Source organism: Primulina eburnea, chromosome 2, assembly GCF_022965805.1.
Source record: "Primulina eburnea isolate SZY01 chromosome 2, ASM2296580v1, whole genome shotgun sequence".
Lineage (NCBI taxonomy): Eukaryota > Viridiplantae > Streptophyta > Magnoliopsida > Lamiales > Gesneriaceae > Primulina > Primulina eburnea.
The window spans coordinates 9,623,895-9,648,836 of record NC_133102.1 but is presented as its reverse complement, the minus strand read 5'-3'; the positions used below and the strand labels follow the sequence as shown (position 1 = coordinate 9,648,836).

Below are 24,942 nucleotides of genomic sequence, written 5' to 3'. Positions count from 1 at the left end.
AGAGTTGAGCCCTAAGGTTTGCCATCGCAATCTCATGTTCGTTGAGGCAAGATCATGCATACATTGGGGTATTCTAGCACGAGTACGGGGAGCCATTTCCTGAAATAAAAACATATGGAAAGGCATAGAACAATAGAATAAGATGGATAGCAACATTAACGGACAGTTTAAAGTATTTCGACACCCGGTAGGATTTCTCGAGAAAATTTCCAAGAAAAGAAAGTTCGGAATTTTTTTGGTATGAATTTGGTCGGGCACGCCAGACAATTGCGTTGTCAAGATCGTACAAGCAGGATTCAAATCAGCATGCATAGCACTAAAGTTGGAAGATGTTATTCATGTGCTAGATTATGAAGAGGAGGCCAAAACAAGACTGAAATTGAGAACCCCACGCTAGGGAGGCAAAATAATACCGCCCCAGCGCCACAAATGCTGTCCAAGGTCACAGATTTCCAGAACCCTCCGCGCTAAGGCGGTCAAACTATACCGCCCCTGTAATGCCCGAGATTTTGTTTCTATTAATCTGATATTATTGATTTTGAATTGATATGATTATAGACAGATCATTTCGAGACCAGATTGGGCAAAGTATATGAATTACACAATTTTGGACAGAACTATTGGTGCCCGAGCGGTAGTTTTTGAGCGTCCGAGCGCCAATGTTCAACAAGGATATGTTTCGGACAGAAGCTCTCGCGCCCGAGCGGTACATTACAACTGCCCGAGCGCCGACCGAAGTTCAAGAAAAGTAGACATGTTTCTTTGACATGCAAGTAGGATATATATACATAAATATTTCATTCCTCAGAAAAGAAACTAAGGAAAGGAAATCGAGAATCCTTCAGAAAAATCCTTACGCCTTTATATTTCGATCCGTCCGCCTGATTTTCAATCCGACTGCGGTACCGTATTTCTATCGATGAGAGCTTCAACTGGACGTAATTTTTATTGATTTCTACTATGATTTGAAATTATGATGTTGAAAGAATCGGATATGATTCATATATGTTGTTCTTGCGATATCAGACATCGTATAATTGAAATCGGATTGAAGAACGTATACCGTATGAATTGTTATGAATTTTCAGAGTTGATTTGATTGTGATTGTACCTATTTGATATCAGAATTGTGTTGTTATCGATTATGATATGTTGGGATTGATATCTGATTGATATGGTATCATTGGGTACATTGATATTATTCAGATTTGGATTAGATGAGTTGTTGAATTGTATATACTGATATTGTATTGCCGGTATTCGAGGTTGTACACTTATACCGTTGAAACAGAATTTGATTGAGTTCTGATTATATCCAGTACTTATTTGGATGATGTATATTGATATCGTGTCAATTCGATATTGTCATTATCAGATTGAATATGGACAGATTTGAATTCGAGACTTCGACTTTGTCAGACCGAGAAGAGATATGTATAAGTCAATGTCGAACCGGGAGAACGACTCGAGTATGATATACTTGAGTTTCCCTAAATCACATACTTATTGTTATTGTGTGCATTGATTTGAATTGATATGCTTGTTCTATTGATTTATAGTAAGCATGTATTAGACGAGTATTAGACGAGTGATCTTGTGACATAGGTGCCAGATAGTGATGGAATCGTCACTGGCACATTGCACTTTGTCACAGGATAGTGATTTGGCGAAAGTGCCAAAGTCTGTGACGGATAGGTCAAGACACCGGATGTTTGGTTATATCGATGTTGAATAGAATTGGAGTTTCTTCTATTACTGATATTCGATATGGAATGCCAACGTCTGGAAGCCGGGATCCCTAGACTAGGATTGAGTCTAGTACGAGACATGGAGTCACGAGTCGGATTGACGATTTTATATTGATTATGTTTCAGATTTTGATACATGTTACTGATATCTGTTACATGCTTTTACATTGTTTATATGATTGTATGTTTCGTTGATTTATACTGGGATGTATTTCTCACCGGAGTAATCAGTCTGTTGTCGTGTTTGTATGTGTGCATGGCAACAGGTGGGACAGGATCGGGGTCGAGGAGATGAAGAGAGATCGTGATTAGAGTGGAGACTACGGACCTTGATTAGAGATAGGGTTTGAACACTTGATATTTAGTTGTTAAACCTTAGTTTGAATAATTGTATACAGTACCAGATTTGTACGTTTATGTTTAACATGTATATCAGATTGATTTACATTACATTTCCGCAATTTGTATTTTAAAAAAAAATTTATGTCTCACATTACTTAATTGTTTCATTTGATATTAATAACGATTAAGGAAATGAATTAGCATCCGGGTCTCCACAGCCCCAACGCCCCTTGCACTGTCTAAAGTTGTAGATTCCAGAACCCTTCGCGCTAGGTCGGTCAAACTATATCGGGGCTGGAAAGTCTAATTAAGAGTTCTAAGTTACTTGGTAACTAGATTTTTCTTTTGATATCCTTTTTATTTGTAATATATGCACGTCGGGAAAATCCCAGCCGGATTTTGGATCTGGCGGCTCTGATACCACTAAAATGTCACGTCCCGAAACTGAAACATGTCATCAGCGTTGTTTAAAAATTTAAAATTGTGTAACAACAAGTCATGTAGTACATCAAATAGCCAAAAGCCAGTCTATTATATAAATCAATAATGCGGAAGCGTAATACACGATAATACAACTAAAAACAGAATGACAAGACTGGTCTTGAATTGGATTAGCTTATTCATCATCCTCAAAAATATTCTTGTTCTTTATCTTCGATTTGTTCCTCATTCTTATCTAGGGTGGGAATGTAAAGGGTGACTATTTGAGGAAATAGTCAGTAAATGGGGGTCGATCGTGCACAACAAGTACAAAGGTTATAATTATACGAATACATTATCATAATTTCGATCATAACCATATTGAAGTGAATACGAACAAAATACAAACATAGCACTGGAAATCATTTCGTTTTCATGGTTTACTGATCAATCCCCTATATATTACTCCTCTAAGGGATGAGGTCAAATGAACGGTTATTATATCCCACCGCATCAGGATGAAAAAATATCAAATATTGGAATTTTTTTGCCATTTCTAATTCGAATCATAACAACACATTTCAAATATTTCAACCATACTTATGTACGCTTGCATTTCATAAGTGTACTACGTCATAGAAAGTTGCTGGAATTTCGAATAGTGGCATCACTTGAGCAGCAAATTTGGCTTGAATTTTGGGACAGAATGTGGGTAGGACGGAGGTAAACTGAGGACCGAAAATAGCAGCTAGAGAGTTCGAAAAATTTGCTAACTTTGTGCCTTGTTTTGGTGTGGTTTCCTTCAACTCTTGGGGGGTATTTGTGGGGACCCGGGCTCTAACTCTATTCTTTTGGGATTTAATTGGATCTTTTTTCGAAAATGTGGGTCAAAATTTTGCTTTTAACTTTAATTCAAATGTATTAACTAAAGCATAACATATCTCGATAGAAATTAAACAACGTAATGTACATACAAGTCTGTTCGTACAAACATACACTAGTGTTCAAATGACAACTACAAACATAAGTAGTACAAGTTTCATAAGAAAACACTAGTAATCTGCAATGCCCGAGATCTCCACGCTATCATCATCTCTCATCTAGCTCGTGACCCCGATCCTGCCCCACATGTTGCCATGCACACATACAGACACGACAACAGCCGGATAACTCCGGTGAGAACATATCCCAGTATAAAACATGTATGCATGCAATGTCATAATCATGTACAAAAGCATAGAATATATCAAGTAACATGAATAAAATCTAAACATGTAGAAGAATACAAATCTGTATTCAACATTTAAATCTTGACTCGACTCATTTCTAATCTAGGGATCCCGGTGTGAATAAGACGGTCTGTCACCTACCCAACCACTCGGGGCAACGGTACGTCTTATTCCTAGACTTCGGTCAACTCTGTATCGAGGGTCTACACATATAGCAAATCTGCTCCTATGCGTCGATACACCGAAACGTCTAGTTTTGGCAAGTCTGCCAATCTCTCCTATCTCAGGACTCGAATATAAATCAATAAACAAGGCATTACATAATCAAATTTAATAACAATCTAGTATGTGATTTAGGGAAACTCGTATCAAATCTGAATCGAGTTGTGCAATCCCGTGACCACATGAATTATACCTTTCTTGCCGAATCGTCGGTGTCGTCGTCGAAGTCTCGAGTTCACAATAGCCAATACAAATCTGAAATGGCATAGTCCAGGTGCACTCTATCAATATACATCTCAAACAACTCAATAAACATAGCTGAAATCGGTTTCAATACAATTTGACGGCGTAACGGTGTAATTCTCGGTACCGGTCAACTCAATCTCAACAAAACAATATATACAATAGCCACAACTCATAATCTTCATAATATACTCATCAAAACACAATATAACATGCTCAATTCTTCCAATCAATATCGATAAACATGCTGGAAATTCTCAAGGCTCGTATACGGTGTCCGAAAATCGTTCTGATAACAAATATACGATGCTCGGTATACCAAGAACACATATTTCTAACAAAATCATAATTTCCCCAACATATGAATTTCGAATCATGCTGAAATTATATCAAACTTACATCCTTTCGTAGCCAACGATGCAAGGATCAATAATCCGGACTCGGACTTAAAATCAGATGAACAAATCTTGCACAATCTCGAATCTAAAATGGAAAATCTTGAAGGAACAAGGCTTGCTCTCGGTTCTCTCTTCCAGTCTGAATAAAATGAAGACTCAGCAGCTTAGGTATTTATATAGCATGCCATGTGTCAACATAAAAATCGAAGGTGGCACTTCGCATGCAGCACCGCGGGTGCGGTAGCTCAGGAGCGCGGGTGCGCTGTGCTCACGGCGAGTTCATCCAAAAATGTAGCACCTAGACCGCGGGTGCGGTCCTTACATGACCGCGGGTGCGGTCTCACACTGCGGGGGCGGTCTTGCTAACACCGCGGGTGCGGTGTCTGTTCGCACACTTTCACTAATTTCCTCTCAATGCACCGCGGGTGCTGTATCTCTAACACCGCGGGTGCGGTGTGGCTTCGGCCCTGGTGCTCAAAATCTCATAATTCATGCATTCTTATCTATACAAGTCTAACATCAATGCCAATTGGCAATTCTCGAGCCTTACATTTCTCCCCCTCTTAGACAAGAGTTCGTCCTCGAACTCATACACAATAAATCATGCAAGTATATACAAAATTGTAAAGTCAAAATGGGAAGAAAGACTCACATCATAAAAATAATTCGGGATGCCTCTGTCTCATCTCAAACTCCGTCTCCCAAGTTGCTTCCTCGATGCCATGACGACTCCATTGAATCTTCACTAACGGAATAGTCTTGGTTCTAAGCTGTTTCTCCTTCTGATCAAGAATCTGTATCGGTCGCTCAACATAGCTCAGAGTATGATCTAACTCGGCTTCGTCAGGGTGAATGACATGAGAATCATCCGGTATATATTTGCGCAACATCGATACATGAAAAACATCATGTATACCGGACAATGAAGGAGGAAGAGCAAGTCTGTAAGCTCGATCGCCAATCTTCTCAAGGATTTCATACGGACCAACGTATCTAGGAGACAACTTTCCTCGCTTGCCAAATCTGACAACGCCTCTGAAAGGTGAAATCTTCAGAAATACTCTGTCTCCCTGTTCGAATACTAACGGTCTGCGTCTAATATTGGCGTACTTCGCTTGCCTATCCTGTGCCGTCTTCATTCGCTTCTGAATGATCTTCACTTTCTCTGTCATCTCACGAATCATATCAGGCCCCAACACTGGTACCTCAGAAATATCATCCCAGTACAACGGAGATCTGCACTTCTTTCCGTATAAAGCTTCGAACGGTGCCATCTCTATGCTCGTCTGATAGCTGTTGTTGTATGAAAACTCACACAACGACAATGAATCCTGCCAACTAGTATCAAAGTCTAGTACTACAGCTCTCAGCATGTCCTCTAAAGTCTGGATAGTCTGCTCTGACTGTCCGTCTGTCTGGGGATGATAAGCAGTGCTCAGGTGTAAAGTCGTACCCAAAGCCTGCTGCAAACTGTGCCAAAATTGAGAAGTGAATCGTGGATCACGATCTGATACGATCGACTTCGGCACACCATGCAATCTGACGACCTCTCTGACATACAACTCCGCCATCTGATCGTGTCGATATGTCATTCTGTACGGAATAAAACACGCTGATTTGGTCAGTCTGTCTATCACAACCCAAATCGCGTCACAGCCCCGCGAAGATCGAGGTAACTTCGTCACGAAATCCATGGAAATGTGGTCCCATTTCCATTCAGGAACAGACAAACTCTGAAGTAACCCTCCGGGCTTCTTTCTTTCTGCCTTCACCTGCTGGCAACTCAGGCATCTAGACACAAATTCTGCAATGTCTGTCTTCATCTGTTTCCACCAGAATTGTGTCTTCAAGTCGTTATACATCTTCCTGCCACCAGGATGAATGCTGAACCGACTACAGTGTGCCTCCGACATGATCTGTCGTCTCAAATTTGAAATCTCTGGCACTACTAAGCGGTTATTCACATACAGAACAGAATCTCTGACCTGATACTCTGAGATATGTCCAGCTCTGACCATATCAATCGATCTCTGCACACTCGGATCAGTCCTCTGCGCTTCTTTGATCCTCAAGATCAGATCTGGTTCAATCTGAATCGCAGCAAGTCGCAACGGTCTACTATCTGTATCAAATATCAATCCAGACAAGCAACAATCCTCTACTAAACTTGATACACCTACAGTCGATAAGGAAAGAGCACATACCTTTCGACTCAAGGCGTCTGCCGCTGCATTCGACTTTCCTGGATGGTACTTGATCTCACAATCAAAATCTTTCAGCAGATCAAGCCATCGTCGCTGCCTCATGTTCAACTCTGACTGAGAAAAGAGATACTTCAGGCTCTTATGATCGGAATAGATCTCAAATTTCTCGCCATACAGATAATGACGCCAGATCTTAAGTGCAAACACAATCGCCGCCAATTCAAGATCATGAATCGGGTAACGAGTCTCGTGCGACTTCAGCTGTCTAGAGGCGTATGCTATCACGTGCCCTCGCTGCATAAGAACACATCCTAACCCTCTGTGAGATGCGTCACAGTATACAACGAACTCACCTGTACCTGCAGGAATCGTCAAGACAGGCGCACTAGTCAGCCTCTTCTTCAGCTCTACAAAACTGGCTTCACAATCTTCGGACCACACAAATGGCATATTCTTCTGTGTCAACTGGGTGATAGGCTTCGCTATACTGGAGAAATCTCGGATAAAACGACGATAATACCCGGCTAGACCCATGAAACTGCGTATCTCAGGCACAGAAGTCGGTCTCGGCCAACTGATCACAGCCTCAACTTTACTCGGATCTACCGCAATACCATCTCCAGATATAATATGCCCAAGAAGACAACCTGTCTCAGCTAGAATTCACACTTGGACAGTTTGGCATACAACCGCTCATTTCTCAAAGTCTTCAATACAATTCTCAGGTGATCTGCATGCTCAGTCAAATTCTTCGAATACACCAAAATGTCGTCAATAAACACAATTACAAACTCATCTAAATATCTCTGAAAAATGCGGTTCATCAAACTCATAAACACCGCTGGTGCATTCGTCAAACCGAAAGGCATAACAACAAACTCGTAATGTCCATACCTGGTTCGGAATGCAGTCTTCGGAATATCAACATCTCGAACTCTGAGCTGATGATAACCTGATCTCAAATCAATCTTCGAATATACCGAAGATCCCTGTAACTGGTCAAATAAATCGTCGATGCGCGGCAACGGATATTTGTTCTTCACTGTTGTCTTGTTCAACTGCCTATAATCAATACACAGTCGCATCGAACCATCTTTCTTTCTAACGAAAAGCACCGGAGCACCCCAAGGTGATACACTGGGTCTGATATATCCCTTGGACAGAAGATCCTCCAACTGTGCTTTCAACTCTTTCAGCTCTATCGGTGCCATCCTATATGGAGCTCTCGAGATAGGAACACTGCCTGGCACAAGATCAATGCTGAAATCAACCTCTCGAACTGGAGGCAACCCTGGAATCTCATCAGGAAAAATATCTGCAAACTCGCAAACCACTGGCAGATCTGCCAATGCTGGGCTCGACTTCAGTAGATCTACTGAATATACAAGAAAGCCCTCTGCTCCTCTCTGAAGCAATCTACTCATAGTCAGAGCAGATACTAAGGGAATCCGAGATCTGGAACCCTTGCCGTAGAATTTCCACTCCTCTGTCATTTCAGGTCTGAATCTGACAATTTTGTGGAAACAATCTACCGTGGCCCTGTACTTGGTCAACATGTCTATACCAACTATACAGTCAAAATCAGCTAAACCAAGTACTACACAATCAAGATCAATCTCATGCCCCTCAAACTGAAGCATACAGTGTCTAACAGTAGTCACAGATATCAAACCACTTCCCAACGGAGAAGCTATAGACACTACTGTCGACAACGACTCAACAGGCAATGAATGTCTCAATGCAAAATGTTCAGATATAAATGTATGAGATGCCCCTGTGTCTATCAACACATATGCAGGATAACCGCAAAGAAAACAGTTACCTGCAATGACGTCATTTGGCGCCTCCTGCGCCTGTTCCTCTGTCAGGGCGAAAACACGTGCCTGCTGTCTGGGAGGCTGACTCACCGTCTGACTACCTCCTGGTCTCTGCTGGGTCTGTGTAGAGGGTGGCTGAAAGGAGTGCACAGAGGATGCATGTCTCTCCATCTGTGGCGCTGGTGCTGATGATCCGGTGCTCTGGAATCGTTGTGCACCTCTCTGGGACAAACTCTGGCGAAATGTCCCTGTTGCCTACAGATGTTGCAGCGTCCCAGAACTCCTTGACACTGCTCCGTCGCATGTCGCCCTCCGCACGAACCACAGTATGCGCCACTATACTCTGACCCCTGACCTCTCTGTCGAGATCCACTCGAACTCGATGAACTACTCCCAGATTTCTTAAACTGTTTGCCTTTAGCCTTCAGAAATTCCTTCTTACCACTACCACTAGCTCCGCTGTCAAAACGAGGAGGAGGTGGTGGAAATTGAACGGTGGTAGGCTGTGGCGGTCTCTGCCCCTGAACACCGTAGGAAGCCCCTCGCTGCCTGATCAAGCCAGCCTCTGCTCCCTTTGCTCGGTTCAGTGCCTCTGAAAAAGTACTAGGCCGTCCCGTGTTCACCAAAGTAAAAACATCCGGATTCAATCCGTTGATGAACTGATCGGCCACTGCCTCGTCGTTCCCGGCCACATGCGGTGCAAATCGTAGCAATGCAGAAAATTTCGCAACATACTCCTCGATGTTCCACTGTCCCTGCTTCAGATTCGCAAATTCAGCTCCCTTATCTTTCCGGTAGGAGACGGGGAAGAAGCGCTGATAGAACTCATCTTTGAAGACTTTCCACGTGATATCAATGCCTCGGTGCTCCAAGGCTCTCTTCGTCGTCAACCACCAGCTCTTTGCAACCTCTTGCATCTGATGCCCTATCAGTTTCACACGTCGCTCATCAGAATATGCCAAAGACTCAAACAACATCTCGATATCATCAAGCCAGCTCTCGCACTCTACTGCACTCTCTGTGCCCTTCAGGGTAGGCGGATGGAAAGACTGGAATCTCTTCAATAAAGTCTCCATCGGCGTAGCAGTGACATCCATCTGTGCACCGGATGTGCTACCCTGCTCTGGCTGTGGCACTCATCTAGGCGGCATAAATCTGATTACCAAACTGATTAGTACACAAATTATGCAATCTGTCTCAGCCCTCCTCTGATCATATACCTCTGATCAAGAATCGGTTCTGATTCAGGCTTGAAATGCTGTAAATCAATTCAGATAATACAACACCACATATAATAAGGAAAGCAATAAAGCATGCTAGCATCTCAAAAGCAAGGAAGATGACTCGATCTACCCCGCTCATTCTATTCTATCTCAGTCTACAAAACCTACTGCTCTGATACCACCTGTTGTGGGGACCCGGGCTCTAACTCTATTCTTTTGGGATTTAATTGGATCTTTTTTCGAAAATGTGGGTCAAAATTTTGCTTTTAACTTTAATTCAAATGTATTAACTAAAGCATAACATATCTCGATAGAAATTAAACAACGTAATGTACATACAAGTCTGTTCGTACAAACATACACTAGTGTTCAAATGACAACTACAAACATAAGTAGTACAAGTTTCATAAGAAAACACTAGTAATCTGCAATGCCCGAGATCTCCACGCTATCATCATCTCTCATCTAGCTCGTGACCCCGATCCTGCCCCACATGTTGCCATGCACACATACAGACACGACAACAGCCGGATAACTCCGGTGAGAACATATCCCAGTATAAAACATGTATGCATGCAATGTCATAATCATGTACAAAAGCATAGAATATATCAAGTAACATGAATAAAATCTAAACATGTAGAAGAATACAAATCTGTATTCAACATTTAAATCTTGACTCGACTCATTTCTAATCTAGGGATCCCGGTGTGAATAAGACGGTCTGTCACCTACCCAACCACTCGGGGCAACGGTACGTCTTATTCCTAGACTTCGGTCAACTCTGTATCGAGGGTCTACACATATAGCAAATCTGCTCCTATGCGTCGATACACCGAAACGTCTAGTTTTGGCAAGTCTGCCAATCTCTCCTATCTCAGGACTCGAATATAAATCAATAAACAAGGCATTACATAATCAAATTTAATAACAATCTAGTATGTGATTTAGGGAAACTCGTATCAAATCTGAATCGAGTTGTGCAATCCCGTGACCACATGAATTATACCTTTCTTGCCGAATCGTCGGTGTCGTCGTCGAAGTCTCGAGTTCACAATAGCCAATACAAATCTGAAATGGCATAGTCCAGGTGCACTCTATCAATATACATCTCAAACAACTCAATAAACATAGCTGAAATCGGTTTCAATACAATTTGACGGCGTAACGGTGTAATTCTCGGTACCGGTCAACTCAATCTCAACATAACAATATATACAATAGCCACAACTCATAATCTTCATAATATACTCATCAAAACACAATATAACATGCTCAATTCTTCCAATCAATATCGATATACATGCTGGAAATTCGCAAGGCTCGTATACGGTGTTCGAAAATCGTTCTGATAACAAATATACGATGCTCGGTATACCAAGAACACATATTTCTAACAAAATCATAATTTCCCCAACATATGAATTTCGAATCATGTTGAAATTATATCAAACTTACATCCTTTCGTAGCCAACGATGCAAGGATCAATAATCCGGACTCGGACTTAAAATCAGATGAACAAATCTTGCACAATCTCGAATCTAAAATGGAAAATCTTGAAGGAACAAGGCTTGCTCTCGGTTCTCTCTTCCAGTCTGAATAAAATGAAGACTCAGCAGCTTAGGTATTTATATAGCATGCCATGCGTCAACATAAAAATCGAAGGTGGCACTTCGCATGCAGCACCGCGGGTGCGGTAGCTCAGGAGCGCGGGTGCGCTGTGCTCACGGCGAGTTCATCCAAAAATGTAGCACCTAGACCGCGGGTGCGGTCCTTACATGACCGCGGGTGCGGTCTCACACTGCGGGGGCGGTCTTGCTAACACCGCGGGTGCGGTGTCTGTTCGCACAATTTCACTAATTTCCTCTCAATGCACCGCGGGTGCTGTATCTCTAACACCGCGGGTGCGGTGTGGCTTCGGCCCTGGTGCTCAAAATCTCATAATTCATGTATTATTATCTATACAAGTCTAACATCAATGCCAATTGGCAATTCTCGAGCCTTACAGTATTTATAGGTTAGAAAAAGAGGGAATTACACACAATTTCCAGCCATTTTTATGACCTCCTTAATGGCCTTAAACACCATTAAAAGGGCTATTATAGGTTGGCTATGGACTGTTCAAATTCTGCTTTGAATTCATGGCTTGATTGAGACTTAATTCTTGGCTTGAATGGGATTTAAAGACTTAGTTGAATCTGCATTTCATGGCTTTGTGTGGGTAATTTTGATCTTCGCAGAGGGGCTTAAATTTACGATTAAGAAATGATTCGAAGTTGAATCTGCATTTCATGGCTTTGTGTTTTAAGGTGTTATGGTAAGTTTAGAAGGATTCGACTCGAAGTTTCAAAGTCCAAGGGTAAAATGGGAAAACTAGGCTTTCAGGGACAAAACGGTTATTTTACATATGAAAATGGTTGGGAGTTCTGGCAGTGTCCTGAATTCTATAATGAATGTTAAAATATTTATTTTGAAAGGATATGAAATTTTATGATGGAAAAATGTTAAATGCTAAAAGACGTGTTTCATGCTTGGTTTAAAAGGAAAAAGATATTTATGTATGTATTTTATAAAGTGGTGAAAATGCTAGAAGTGTTTTGAATGAAGTGACTTAATTGTGACGGTAAGAAAATAGGGATTCGTGAGGTACTAAGCCCCAGTAGAACCCGTTTACGGGCTAAGCTCCATGAGAACCCAATACCGAATTTCAATAGGCCAATGCCAGTAATGGAAAAGTGGTTGCTGGTGTCCCCGCCAACTATAAGCCAAGGCACAGAACAGAAAATTGGTTACTGTTGCCCCGCCATTTGGTACCATGGTTACAGTTGATATTGATCAATCGACCAGAAAATGAAAAGATGCTCACAATTAACAAACTGATTTCACCCAAAAGGAAATGTATATATGTATATGATGAAAGAAAAAGTTTAAGTTATGCATGTTAATGAAAAAGCTATTTTTATCAAAAGTATTTTCGATATAGCATGCAGATGTATATGTATTATTTGTTACTATGGTTAAGGTTTGCTGAGTCAATAGACTCACTAGGTGTGAATGATGCAGGTGAGGATTTTACTGTTGAGGCAGGAGAGTTGGATGACTGAATTGGCTGGACTGATGGTGCACTAACACGAAGACCTTTGCTAGTTTTTCTACACAATTATGATTTTACAGTGCTTCAAAGATTTTCATGACTTTTGGAAGTAAGAATGGTTTTTGAGAGGATTGATGACTTTATGCAATTTTTTAAAAATGTTAGTTTTAGATTTGATTTGATGTTTATGATTTTACGAATTTTACTGCAGTCATGAGTTTTGAGTAAAATAAATGTTGAGTTTATTTTAGTGGTGCAAAAAGTATATACATAGGTACGGACGAGAGTTGTTTAAGAAAAAAAAAATTCTAGTATATTTTAAAAGAAAATGAGTTAGAGAATTTCAATATAAGTTACTTAAGAAACATTTTCTTAGCGTTAAAAGCTTTTACAGCTCATGAAATGTTTAAGATCATTTTAGCCAAAACGGGCTCTTAGACGTTGTGGGAGCAAATTCATTATCCATTTGTTTCTGTGATTAGTCTCTGAAAACTGGCTTGAGTGCTTGTTTGATTTCCTCTCTCTGGCACTAATTAAGTGGACTGTTTCTTTACTGTCTGCAGATTCATGTGAGAATCTGTTGATAGAAGATAGTTACACAAGTGTGGGCGACAATGGAATCGCAATCAAGAGCGGGTGGGATCAGTAAGGAATTGCCTACGCTCGACCTTCTCTACCAACATTCTCATAGTAATGTTGTTGTCCAGTCGATGATAAGGTGAAAACATCGTATGATGTCATTTGGCTTATGTACACTGGCATGGTTGTAAAAGTCATGCAATGCAGTGCATCAGCGACCGCTAAATATGATGCAAGACTTCGTGAATCCACTGTTGTTACTTTTCCTTTTGTTGACACCTTTCTTAATTAACAGCGCAGGAGTGTCGATTTGCAGTGAAATGTCTGGTGGAGTCTCCAAAATAAATGTGGAGAATCTCCTTGTTTGGAACTCGAGAAGGGGTATTAGAATCAAGACAAGTCCAGGCCGGGGTGGATATGTTCGATAGATAACATACAAAAACATCACTTTTGAAAACGTCAGAGTGGGCATTGCTCGACTGATTACGACGAGCATCCGGACGAAGGATATAATGCAGACGCCCTTCCCATCATCGAGGACATAAATTTTTATGGAATACATGGACATGGAGTTCGGATTCCAGTCAGGATGTATGGCAGTGAGCAAACACCAGTTCGGAATGTGACCTTCCACGACATGTCTGTGGGTGAAACGTACAAGAAGAAGCACATTTTTCAGTGTTCTTTCGTGCAAGGACGTGTAATAGGGAAGATCTTTCCGACCCATGCATGAATCTTGATGTGTATGATGTGGGACGTCTCGTTAGGAAGGCGACGTTTGAAAACAATTCAGACACTGATTATGATTCACAGAGGTGGAATCGTCACAATTTAAAGACACTTCTGTTGTGATGAGCGGGCTTCCTGTGAAAGATCACCTTCTTCCACAACCTGGATCTTGAATTTCGGGCACGTTCACTTCGATTCAATTGACCTAATGAAGGGAATGCTTACTGCTTGTCTAACTGGGAGTGAAAGTGGTTGATGTTCATGTTCGAATGGGTGCTGATTCATCCTTGTGACCTGGAGCTCAAACCAGGAAAGACCTTGTGCTCGAATGACACGAGCTTCTGGTCTTTTTCGCTGCGACTTCACGAGACAATCATTCAACGTACAAAAAGTGACTGAAATTTGAAATGGTGAAGTTGTGAAATAAATATGGCAAAATGGGGAGAATGTTGTGTTGGACTATACGGAGCAGTCTTTGCTTACATTTCTCTTTATGGCATCTCTATGTAAATAAGTGGAATTTTAAGCAAAATATAGAATTACCAAACAGAGTATACATACTTCATATGTAATCGTCATGACCAGATCAAAATGACTTCTTCTACTACCAGACATGGATTTGCCACTACTATTTTTCTTTTTCAAGATTTCTAAAACATCGATACATACAAAAAGAATAACAATCAAAAGGAGAGGAGGGGAAAAAAGTATTACACCCCATCATCCGGTTCGTCCTGAACGATGGCATCGTTATCCTGCAACATGTCCATTAGCAATGTAATCTGGTTCTGCAACATGGTGTTCTGTCTTTCGACTTCAGCACGCTTGCTCCGTTCATCCAGCAGCTGAAGTTGAAGGTGCTCCAGGCATCGAGAATCCTCTTCTAATTGCTCGTTAAGTCCATCGATCTCTCTATCCTGCATTGCAATAATTAAATAAATACACAATTTTATCCACGCCACTGATGTGATTCGAACCCAATACATGTAATGATACACCAACGGTTCTACCACTCTATATTTGGTCTTAGTCTTTGATCTAATTCCTGTGAATCATACAACATCAGATCACATATACACAGTTAAATGCGTAACGCTTTGATACCCAATGTGGTAGATACATGGGGAGTAATCTTCCCAATTCCGAATAAAATATACCAAAAACACGTGGCTTTTGATTTATTGGTTGTTTTTGTCCAAATCTCCCGAGTTCTAAAACCCACGCTGAGTAAATACTAATACTAAGTCGAGTCGAATCAAACCTATTACCGGAGAAGTGGTGAGTACATACTAAAACTAAGTCGAGTCAGGTCAGATCTATAAAGGGATAAAGCTCTTCCAAACCTATCTTCACCAATATCCTTAAGACTCGACTCCGAGACTTCGCCAATTCACTTCTCTTGAAACTGACAATTATCGTAATTACGTCTTTTACTACTATCTTGGGACTTTAGAACTGGTATTTTGCCCTTTAATTGTTTTAACTAATTCAGATGTTGCTCAAAACAAAGAGAAAAATATCACCTTACGGTTCATTTCCTGCACCGCAATCCTCCGCATACTTTCGACAACATCCACATTTACAAGCTTCCGTTTTTTCCCGATCAGCCAACCCTTTGGATAAATAGCAGATTCGAAATCCGGGGGTGGGAGTAATGATTCTGCCGAAGGACGCTTGCCATTGGTGTTCAACATCGGATCCAAAGGTTCGAACAAGGCCTTCCGTTTCTCAGAAAGGGTAGATAAATCAATCGGCTCCTCGTGCTCCTTGTCCAATGGAGACGATTCTTGTGGTTTGTCGATGGATTTATCCACGTTCGAAGCATCCGCCTTGTCGTCTGAGCTCTTTCCGCCCATTGCTGGAGGAGTTAAATTCAACAACTAAGTATGAAGCTTTCAGAGTGAATCAAGAACAAAAGGAGATTTAAATTTTTATGTAAAATATTTTTATCATACATCCATGGTAATAGTAGATCCAACTACTGTGAAATTTTAGCAATAGCATCTGTGTATGTGTGTCTGCATATATACACACACACACAGACACATATTTGGCAATAGTATAACAAAGCCAATTTTTAAAATATTTCAGGAGGGAACTAAGTCACTAACAGCTTAAATTAAAGATAAAGCATGCATGCAACTTCACAAAAGTAGTTCAAAGTCGTTTTTGTTTTTTAAAAATGGACATTCAAAAATATTAGATATTTTCGAATCCACTTCTCTTGTTGTGTTTTTTACTGAATTTTTAAATATATGTTTTTGATTATTATATATTTTATTTTATTTTATAAATTAGTTATTTGATATAAATATTATGTCATGCAATATTATATAAGATCTAATTGGATGGTTTAGTATTTTTAATTAGTATTTAAGGATATTTCATATTTGATTAAAATATAATGTGTTAGTGAAAGAAAAAATTGGTTTGAACATGTCTAATTTTGAGTTTTTAATGTCATAGTTTGAAATGGATAATTTTGGTTATTTTTGTCTAATATTTGACCTGATATCACATGACAGTAAAACAAAAATAACTCAAAATTAAAATTTAATATATCAAAATCAAATCTCGAAAACTTAGTAGACCGAAACTCAAAATTAACAAGTAAATATATATAAAAAAAATGATTTTCCCAAATAATAAAATGTTTTTAGCTAGCCATGAAAAGGCAAAAAAAAAAAAGATTATGCTGAGAGGTATGACAAATGAAAAAACATATTTTTTTTGAATAACAAAGTAAAAACAATACGATTGCTCATAGCAATGCTTACTTTGGACGCAAAGTCGCACACCAAGCAATGCCTTAGAAGACACTTGCAAGTTTCAACTGATTTCCTCTAAACTATTCTAATAAAAAAAATTGGTCTATACTATATTATATTAAATAAAAAATATTCCATATCTTATATAAAATAAATAAATAAATAAAAATATTCTCGAGATATTTCGGATGAAGTATATATTCCAAGTATATTCTCCTCATAAGGAGGACGGGAGGAGTAAAGAATTGAAGTTCTATAACTTCAAAACAATGGTCTGAAGGAAACAAAAAAATTCAAAATGTAAATTTATATATATAAAAAAAATTTAATTTGTTTTTTCACTTATTTCCAGACCATTTATTATTTGGATAGAAATTGACCCAAATTTTTAAAGAAAACAAAGTAAAAAAAAATGATTAATAAATAAAGCAAGCTGGCCCATAAATTGACGTGTCAGCAAAGCGAAACCATAATTCAACCACGCTTCCCAATCATCTATCTACCCACCGTTTGATTTGTTTGAAGATTTAAACTAATCGAATCAATTAAAATCTAATCCATCGTAGCAAATATAGAAACTGATGAATCCTTTGGAAAGATCTGATTCATACGGTCTGCATGCAGATGGAGCAGACCAAGAAATAAAAACATGGGAAAACATCGAAATCATGGGAAACAGAGTATTTACCGGATGATCTTTTCCTGGATTTCCAGTAAACGGGAGTGGAAGAAACAGGAGAGAATCCACTCAAGCTGGTCATATTCTTCTGCCCGTTTTCCATTAAAATCTCAGCATCAAAAATCAAACTCTTGATATTATTATATATATCGTTTGATTTGATGAAGAAAAAGAGATTTGGTTTGGTGTATATATAAGAAAAAGAAGAAGAAGAGAGAAATGGATAATAATAATAACGTGGGCGAAATGATCGAAGAGGGTTTTGTCTGGAGGGGCAAAGTTTTTGTCGTTTTGGTGGTTGTGCCTTGGTTTGTGTTCCTCGTCTCTTCGTGTTGGTCCCATGAATATATTGGGACGTTTTTTTCCATGTTTTACTTTTTTTTTTTCTAATTTATTTATTTATTTTAAAAATAAAAATTTACGATAAAAATCTCAAACTCACAAATATATTAAACTATATATTTTATAAAATTTTGTCTAATCAATTGTGTTTTTCTTCACAAATTGAGAGACCTATTTATAGAATTTCTTTGGAAAATCCAAAAATAAATACATCATCACACACTAATTTTAAATATTTACGACTCTTATTTTCAACATTCAATAGTTTCAACTCTTATTTTCAACACTATCCTTTGTGATGATAATCATGATACAATGATTGTCATCATTACGTGTTTTTATAATGCCTCGTTACAAATCTTACTGGGAAAAACTCATGGGATAAACCATTGTAAGGAAAAAAGAGTGCGGTCATGTAAACTCCCCCTCATGTTAACACGAACGATTCATTACAGATTTCATAGATTGCACATCCCAATATTATATATATATGTTTTCTGAATATTGTCGTAGGAAGTGCCTTTGTGAAAAGATCTGATGAGTTTTCACTTGATTGAATGTAACGAATATCAATATCTTTATTTTTCTCAAGCTCTTGGGTGAATGCGAATAACTTATGGGGAATATGTTTTGTTCTGTCGGTTTTTATGTATCCTTCTTTCATTCGAGCAACACATGCAACATTATCTTCATATAGCGTCACAGGATTTTTGTCGAATGATAATCCGCATGAGATTTGGATATGTTGGGTCATTGATTTTAGCCAACACACATTCACGGCTTGCTTCATGTAGTGGAATAATCTCTGGGTGATTTGATGAAGTTGTTACGAGTGTTTGTTTATGTGAACACCAATAAATTACAGTGCCTCTACGAGTAAATACATATCCGGTTTGGGAACGTGCCTTGTGTGGATCAGATAAGTACTAAGCATCAGCATAACCAATTATACTTTGATTGTATCATTTAAGTCAAATGTCACATTGTAAAAAAATATCTCATCAAATTTTTTTTATATCTTTTCGGTTTTTTTTTTTTGTATTAATATAATTGATAGAGATTTCATGATTCTCATCAGTTTTTGGTTCTAACATAACATTTTCATTATCATGTGTTTCTGTTGGAATATCATTCTCTATTTTGTGATCAACATTTCTTTATGAATTTTTTTCGAGGATTTTTATCCTTGAAACCAATTGACCTTCCCCACTTCAATCGTTTTATGACATCATGAGTGTCTTCAAAATTTTTCTTTGGAATTTCAATTCGAGTAAGGGCATTTACATCATATATATATATATATATATATATATATATATATATATATATATGATTTAGTGACCCTTTTTTTTTGCATGAAAATGCATCTGATATTTGATTTTATATTCTCTGCAAGTACACAATTTGTTGTACATATTTTTCATATCGTTTAGTTCTTGGATCAAGGTGAAAAAATGATGATGTATACCATGTAATTATATTTTCGATATTTTTCTTTCCTCTCCCTAACATTGGGAAGATTTCCTCATTAAAATGACAATCAGCAAAACGTGTTGTAAACACATCGTCTGTTTGAGGCTCAAGATATCGAATAATTGATGGGTTATCATAACTGATATAAATTACGATCTTTCTTTGAGGTCCCATTTTTGTTCGTTGAGGCGATGCAATAGGCACATATATCATATATCCAAAAATTCTCCGATGATAAATGTCTGGTTCTTTACCAAAGGCAAGCTGCAATGGAGAGTATTTATGATATGCACCTGGTCTGATGCGAATTAATGCAGCAGCATGTAAATTGCATATCCCCATATAGAAACAGAGAGTTTTGTTTTCATAAGAATTGATCTAGCAATCAGTTGTGGACGTTTAATCAATGATTCAGATAATCCATTTTGTGTATGTCAATGAGCAACATGATGCTCAACAGCGATTCCCATTGACATACAATAAGCATTGAAAGTTTGGAAAATAAATTCACCAGCATTATCGAGTATAATTTTCTTGATTATATAATCGGGAAATTGATTCCACCATTTTATTATTTGAGCATTTAATCTGGAAAATGTCACATTCCGAGTTGATAATAAACATACATGTGACCATCTGCTGGAGGCATCGATCAATACCATAAAATGGTCAACATGGTGGATGAATTGGCCCGCAAATATCACCCTACATATGTTCAAAAAACATGGGTGATTTAGTTTGGATTTTAGGTAGTGATGGTCTTATAATAAATTTTTCAAGAGAACATGTTTTACATTGAAACTTATTATTGTGAAAGATCTTTTGGTCTTTCAGCAGATGGCCATGTGTGTTTTCTATAATTCTTCGCATAATTGTTGAACCAGGATGTCCTAATCGTTTATGCCATTAATATTGAAGAATTATCAACTACAGTGTTTGATACAATTGGACTTACATGTGTATAATGCAATTCTGAATGGAGCATTAATAGTTTTTCAACTATGTATTTTTTTCTGATTTATATGTGGTAAGACACGTATATTTGTCATTTCCTTCATTTATTGTCTGTGTATCATACCCATGGGAATATATATCGTTAAAACTCAACAAATTCTTTTCCGATTGTGGTGAATACTAAGCTTCATTTTTCAGAAATTTTGTACCATTAGATAATAAAAAAGTGTTTTACCCCACCCTTTAATCAAGTCTACTTGACCTGATATTGTATTCATCATTGCTTTTGTTGGTTTTAGTTTCAAGAAATATCTTTTATCTCGGAGAATAGTGTGCTTAAAGAACTACTCTCGTAAAAAGCCTTCAGTATCCATAAATCTTAATGCAATATCCATCTACTCCTTGTTATATGCATCTCTCGCTTTGTAACTCCCCAGATTCGACGAATGTCCTCACTGTATCAAGACGGGTATTTCCAGCGTGCTTATGTCCTCACTCACATGCACCCCGAGAAACTTCCCAAGAGGTCACCCATCCCAAAATTGCCTCAAAGCAAGCACGCTTAACTTTGGAGTTCTTACGTGATGAGCTACCGAAAAGAAGATGCACCTTCTTGATGTGAGTAGTACATATCAAATCTATTAAGCCCTCCTCAACTGCAGTGTCCCATACCTGAACAATTTCAGAATCCCTCTCCTTCCAGTGTAAGATCAGTTCATTCATGTTCCCTCCGCCTAGAAGCCTGCCAGGAGCCGCTCATTGTCCGTGCAATCTCATGGCACCGGCGATCACCCCCCGCCCTCTTCGGCCCCGGGCCTCACATGTCCACTAGCTTCCGCTTGGTTCGTCCCCGAACAACACCGTACTCGGAGAGGTCGGCTCTGATACCAATTGTAACGCCCCAGATTCGATGATTGTCCTCACTGTATCAAAACGGGTCTTTCCAGCGTGCTTATATCCTCACCACACACACCCTAGGAAACTTTCAGGTGGTCACTCATCCAAAAATTGCCCCAAATCAAGCACACTTAACTTTGAAGTTCTTATGTGATGAGCTACCGAAAAGAAGATGCACCTTCTTGATGTGAGTAGTACATATCAAATCTATTAAGCCCTCCTCAACTGCACAGTCTCATACCTGAATAGTTTCAAAATCCCTCTCCTTCCAATGTAAGATCAGTTCATTCATGTTCCCTCCGCCTAGAAGCCTGCCAGGAGGCACTCATTGTCTGTGCAACCTCATGGCACCGACGAGCACCGCCGCCCTCTTCGGCCACGGGCCCCACACGCTTCATCAACTAAAATGCAGAATTTTGCATCCCCAATTTCTTTACGAATCTTGGCTCTCAATTGTTTGGAAATGATATTGAAGACATATTTCTGAATATCAGGTGAAGCATACCTTATATTCTTTGGAACTTTCTTTAAGACGATGTCCTCAATACTCTTATTCATTTTTTCTATAAAACTTATCATCTCAAGAATTTCCACGATTATTAGAAGATGGAGATTCATCATGCCCTCTAAATACGCATGCTTGCAAAGAGAGCCATCGAATGCTTTCAATAGTTGTTGTAAGCCACAATCTGTTCTTCAGTTTTTCTTCTGAAGAATGTGCATTTATCACTTTGTCAATATGACGAGGTATATTCATCAAATTATAAAGATATTCCACAACATTGTTATGTGGTGAATTATTGCATCTTATATGCATAAAAATGCGTATCTATCGCCATAATTAAATCGCTTCCAATATTTGAATCCATCCATTGTAAATGCAGGATTACGATGATGTTTATGTTCAAACAAGAAACACGGAGAACAAAATGCAACATCTTTTGAAGGAGGGTACTATAACCAAGTAAAAATTTTAAATCAGTGACTGGAATCATCGATTTTCACTTCCAAATTTGGTCGGTGGATACTCATTCTTAATTGGTAAATATGGCCCCATCTTGATATAAGCTCGTCTAATTTCATATGTTTGATTAACATGATATTTTTATATCGGAGTACGTAATGTCGGATCAGGTTCAAGAGAACTCACATCAGCATCAATTCTAGGAGATTTGTTAAGCTGTTGATCTCTGAGATTTGAGACATCCGTATTGGATGGAGAATACTCCTGACTTGCCAATGTGTGATGTTTTTGTTAAAAAAATAAGTCATGGTTTTCCTTTTCTTCATTCTTGAGTTTATTTTCTCCTTGGTGCCATCTACACCATAAAATATCACTTTAGTTTAACTTATAATGGCTAACTGAATAAAATCAACATTACCGACTCTAAATAATTGTTACTTTAATCCAATAAAACTTGAACAATTATAGTTATTCCAAAACAATTCCCGAAGTTAACATTTGACAATCCTAATGCATAATACATTTAACAATAAAATTTTTACGCATTTATATTTTCTATAATGATCGAGCAAAACTTGCACAGTAAAATCCCCAATAAAAATATGATTTTGTATGCTCAAAATAAATCGCAAGTGCACGATGTCAAGTTATAATATAGTGTACGTGAGTACGAGTATCGTTCCACTGAAGACTGTGTTTTACAATTATTATTTTCAGTTATTGAACATTTAGCAACGAAAAGTGATTTGATTGGTTTATTCCTACTAAAATCAAATAAAAATGCAAATAAAAATATTCAAAATCAAGTAATGAGATATAATGTCTAAAATGGTTGAGTAAAATTCAATGAGAAATGGATTTGTTGGAATCTCGGTTCACCTACCCCTCGTTAATCAATTAATTCGTTCGATCGTGATCTACGCTTCCGACAGGATTTCCTAATCTATTGAACACACTCTCTCGAGCTATGCCAAACTAATTCCACTCACTGAAGTAATTAAATCTCTTTAATTATTTATCACGAGCGAATCGCATTTCGTTCTATAAAATCCCCTAGTTTTCGACCCTGAGGACTATGACTATCGACACGTATCCAATTTCATATATCTATGTAAATTGTAGATCCGCGAATTCTATTACTCGATCCTATCACTCATTATTCTCTCGAACTCACTCGTGATATGAAAACGTCGTTAAAGTTAGCTATTCTTTAATGACACGATAAAACAGTAGTAAAATCAAGAGTAACGTACAACCGAAATATAAATTAATTCAACCAACATTCGGGGTAGGATCGCCTTTAATCCCAACAAATATGTAGTTAGCTACTAGAATTCATAATTAAACTAAGCAAAACAATGTTTAGAAGATAACAACTAAGTTAGAAATACTAGAATTGACGAAAATCGTGAAGAACGGTGCCCGGAAAGCTTCGAATCTTCAATCCAAGCGTGAATTCCTCTCCAAGGCTTGCGGCGGCTGAAGAATGATCTCTCAATAATCACTGAATTTCTGCCTTCCCCTACCATATCTTCCCTCTTCAGAATTAAGGGAAGAAATCGTCCATTATTTTTTCCAAAAATACGAATGCGCCCGGGCGGATGTAAGTTTCCGCCCAGGCGGATAACTCTCGCAGATCTTGACTTTTAATTTTTCTTTGGCGCGCCCGGGCGGATGTAAGTTTCCGCCCGGGCGGAGGTCTCTCGACTTTCTTCCTCTTTTTTTCAGTTTCTTCGCAAATCTCCTACATTTTCGCCACTAAACACATGAGCGACACAAAGACATAAATTATGCTAAAACAACACAAAATGCACGAAATCTAAGTGATAACTGCAACACAATGCAACAAGACACGATATGAAAAACAAGTAAAATCCACCTCTATCAACCCCCCAATACTAACCTTTTGCTCGCCCTCGAGCAAAACTGGTGACAAGACAAAACTGGAACGTGACACAAAGTAACCTGACAGTGAACTCATAATCATCAACTAGCCTCAGCGAAACTCAACATCTTCCCTTGTCGATCAATACAAACATAAAATCTTCGCACTTCCTTAGGTCTAGACATGGTTTCAAATAAAGCATGAACGTGTGTGTGTGTTTTGTTAGTCCTAGCAGCGCGCATGATAGAGAGATCCATTTCCAACCATTGTAAGAGAATTAAATCAGCCTGTTGGTGTAAATCTTACTCTCCTTTATTCCTCTGCACTCGGTATCCATCAGCATGCAACTATCTTCCTAATTTTTTTTTCTTTTTTTTTTTCTGAATAAGAATGCAGCAATGAAAGGACTATATTAGAACTTTTCATTTCAGATTTAAATCCATGTGTTTTGCATTTTTAGCCGAGAATAGGATTTCATTCCCTTATTCGGCTCCTCAACACCTTACATCTCCATCTTTAGCCAGGAATAGGATTCATTCCTTTATTCGGCTCCCCACACCTTACATCTCCATCTTTTTCTCTTTTTTGTTTTTTTTTTCCTTTTTTTTTATACCTTGATTCAAGAGAATATAGTCAAGCTCAATTCACACCGTCAAACATCTTTGTTCCCCACTTTAGTTTAAAATTTTCACCATCTTATCATGCATGCTTTTAGTTCTAACATTCGTGTA

The 24,942-nt window shown here is 38.6% G+C and overlaps 1 protein-coding gene across 2 annotated transcripts; it reads right to left on the bottom strand.

Annotated features, from left to right (window-relative positions):
* Nucleotides 1-14,645: 14,645 nt before the first annotated feature.
* LOC140822940 (protein HEADING DATE REPRESSOR 1-like) lies at nt 14,646-17,987 on the bottom strand. Of its 2 annotated transcripts, none has more exons than XM_073183944.1 (3): nt 17,706-17,987; nt 15,773-16,107; nt 14,646-15,166 (listed from the first exon to the last, which is right to left on the bottom strand). In XM_073183944.1, the coding sequence occupies exons 1-3, from the start codon at nt 17,797-17,799 to the stop codon at nt 14,960-14,962; spliced, it is 636 nt and encodes a 211-aa protein (XP_073040045.1). In that variant the 5' UTR covers nt 17,800-17,987; the 3' UTR covers nt 14,646-14,959. The 2 variants fall into 2 exon arrangements, with proteins under 2 accessions (XP_073040045.1, XP_073040046.1); XM_073183945.1 differs by lacking the exon at nt 17,706-17,987 and adding an exon at nt 17,027-17,157.
* Nucleotides 17,988-24,942: the final 6,955 nt, after the last annotated feature.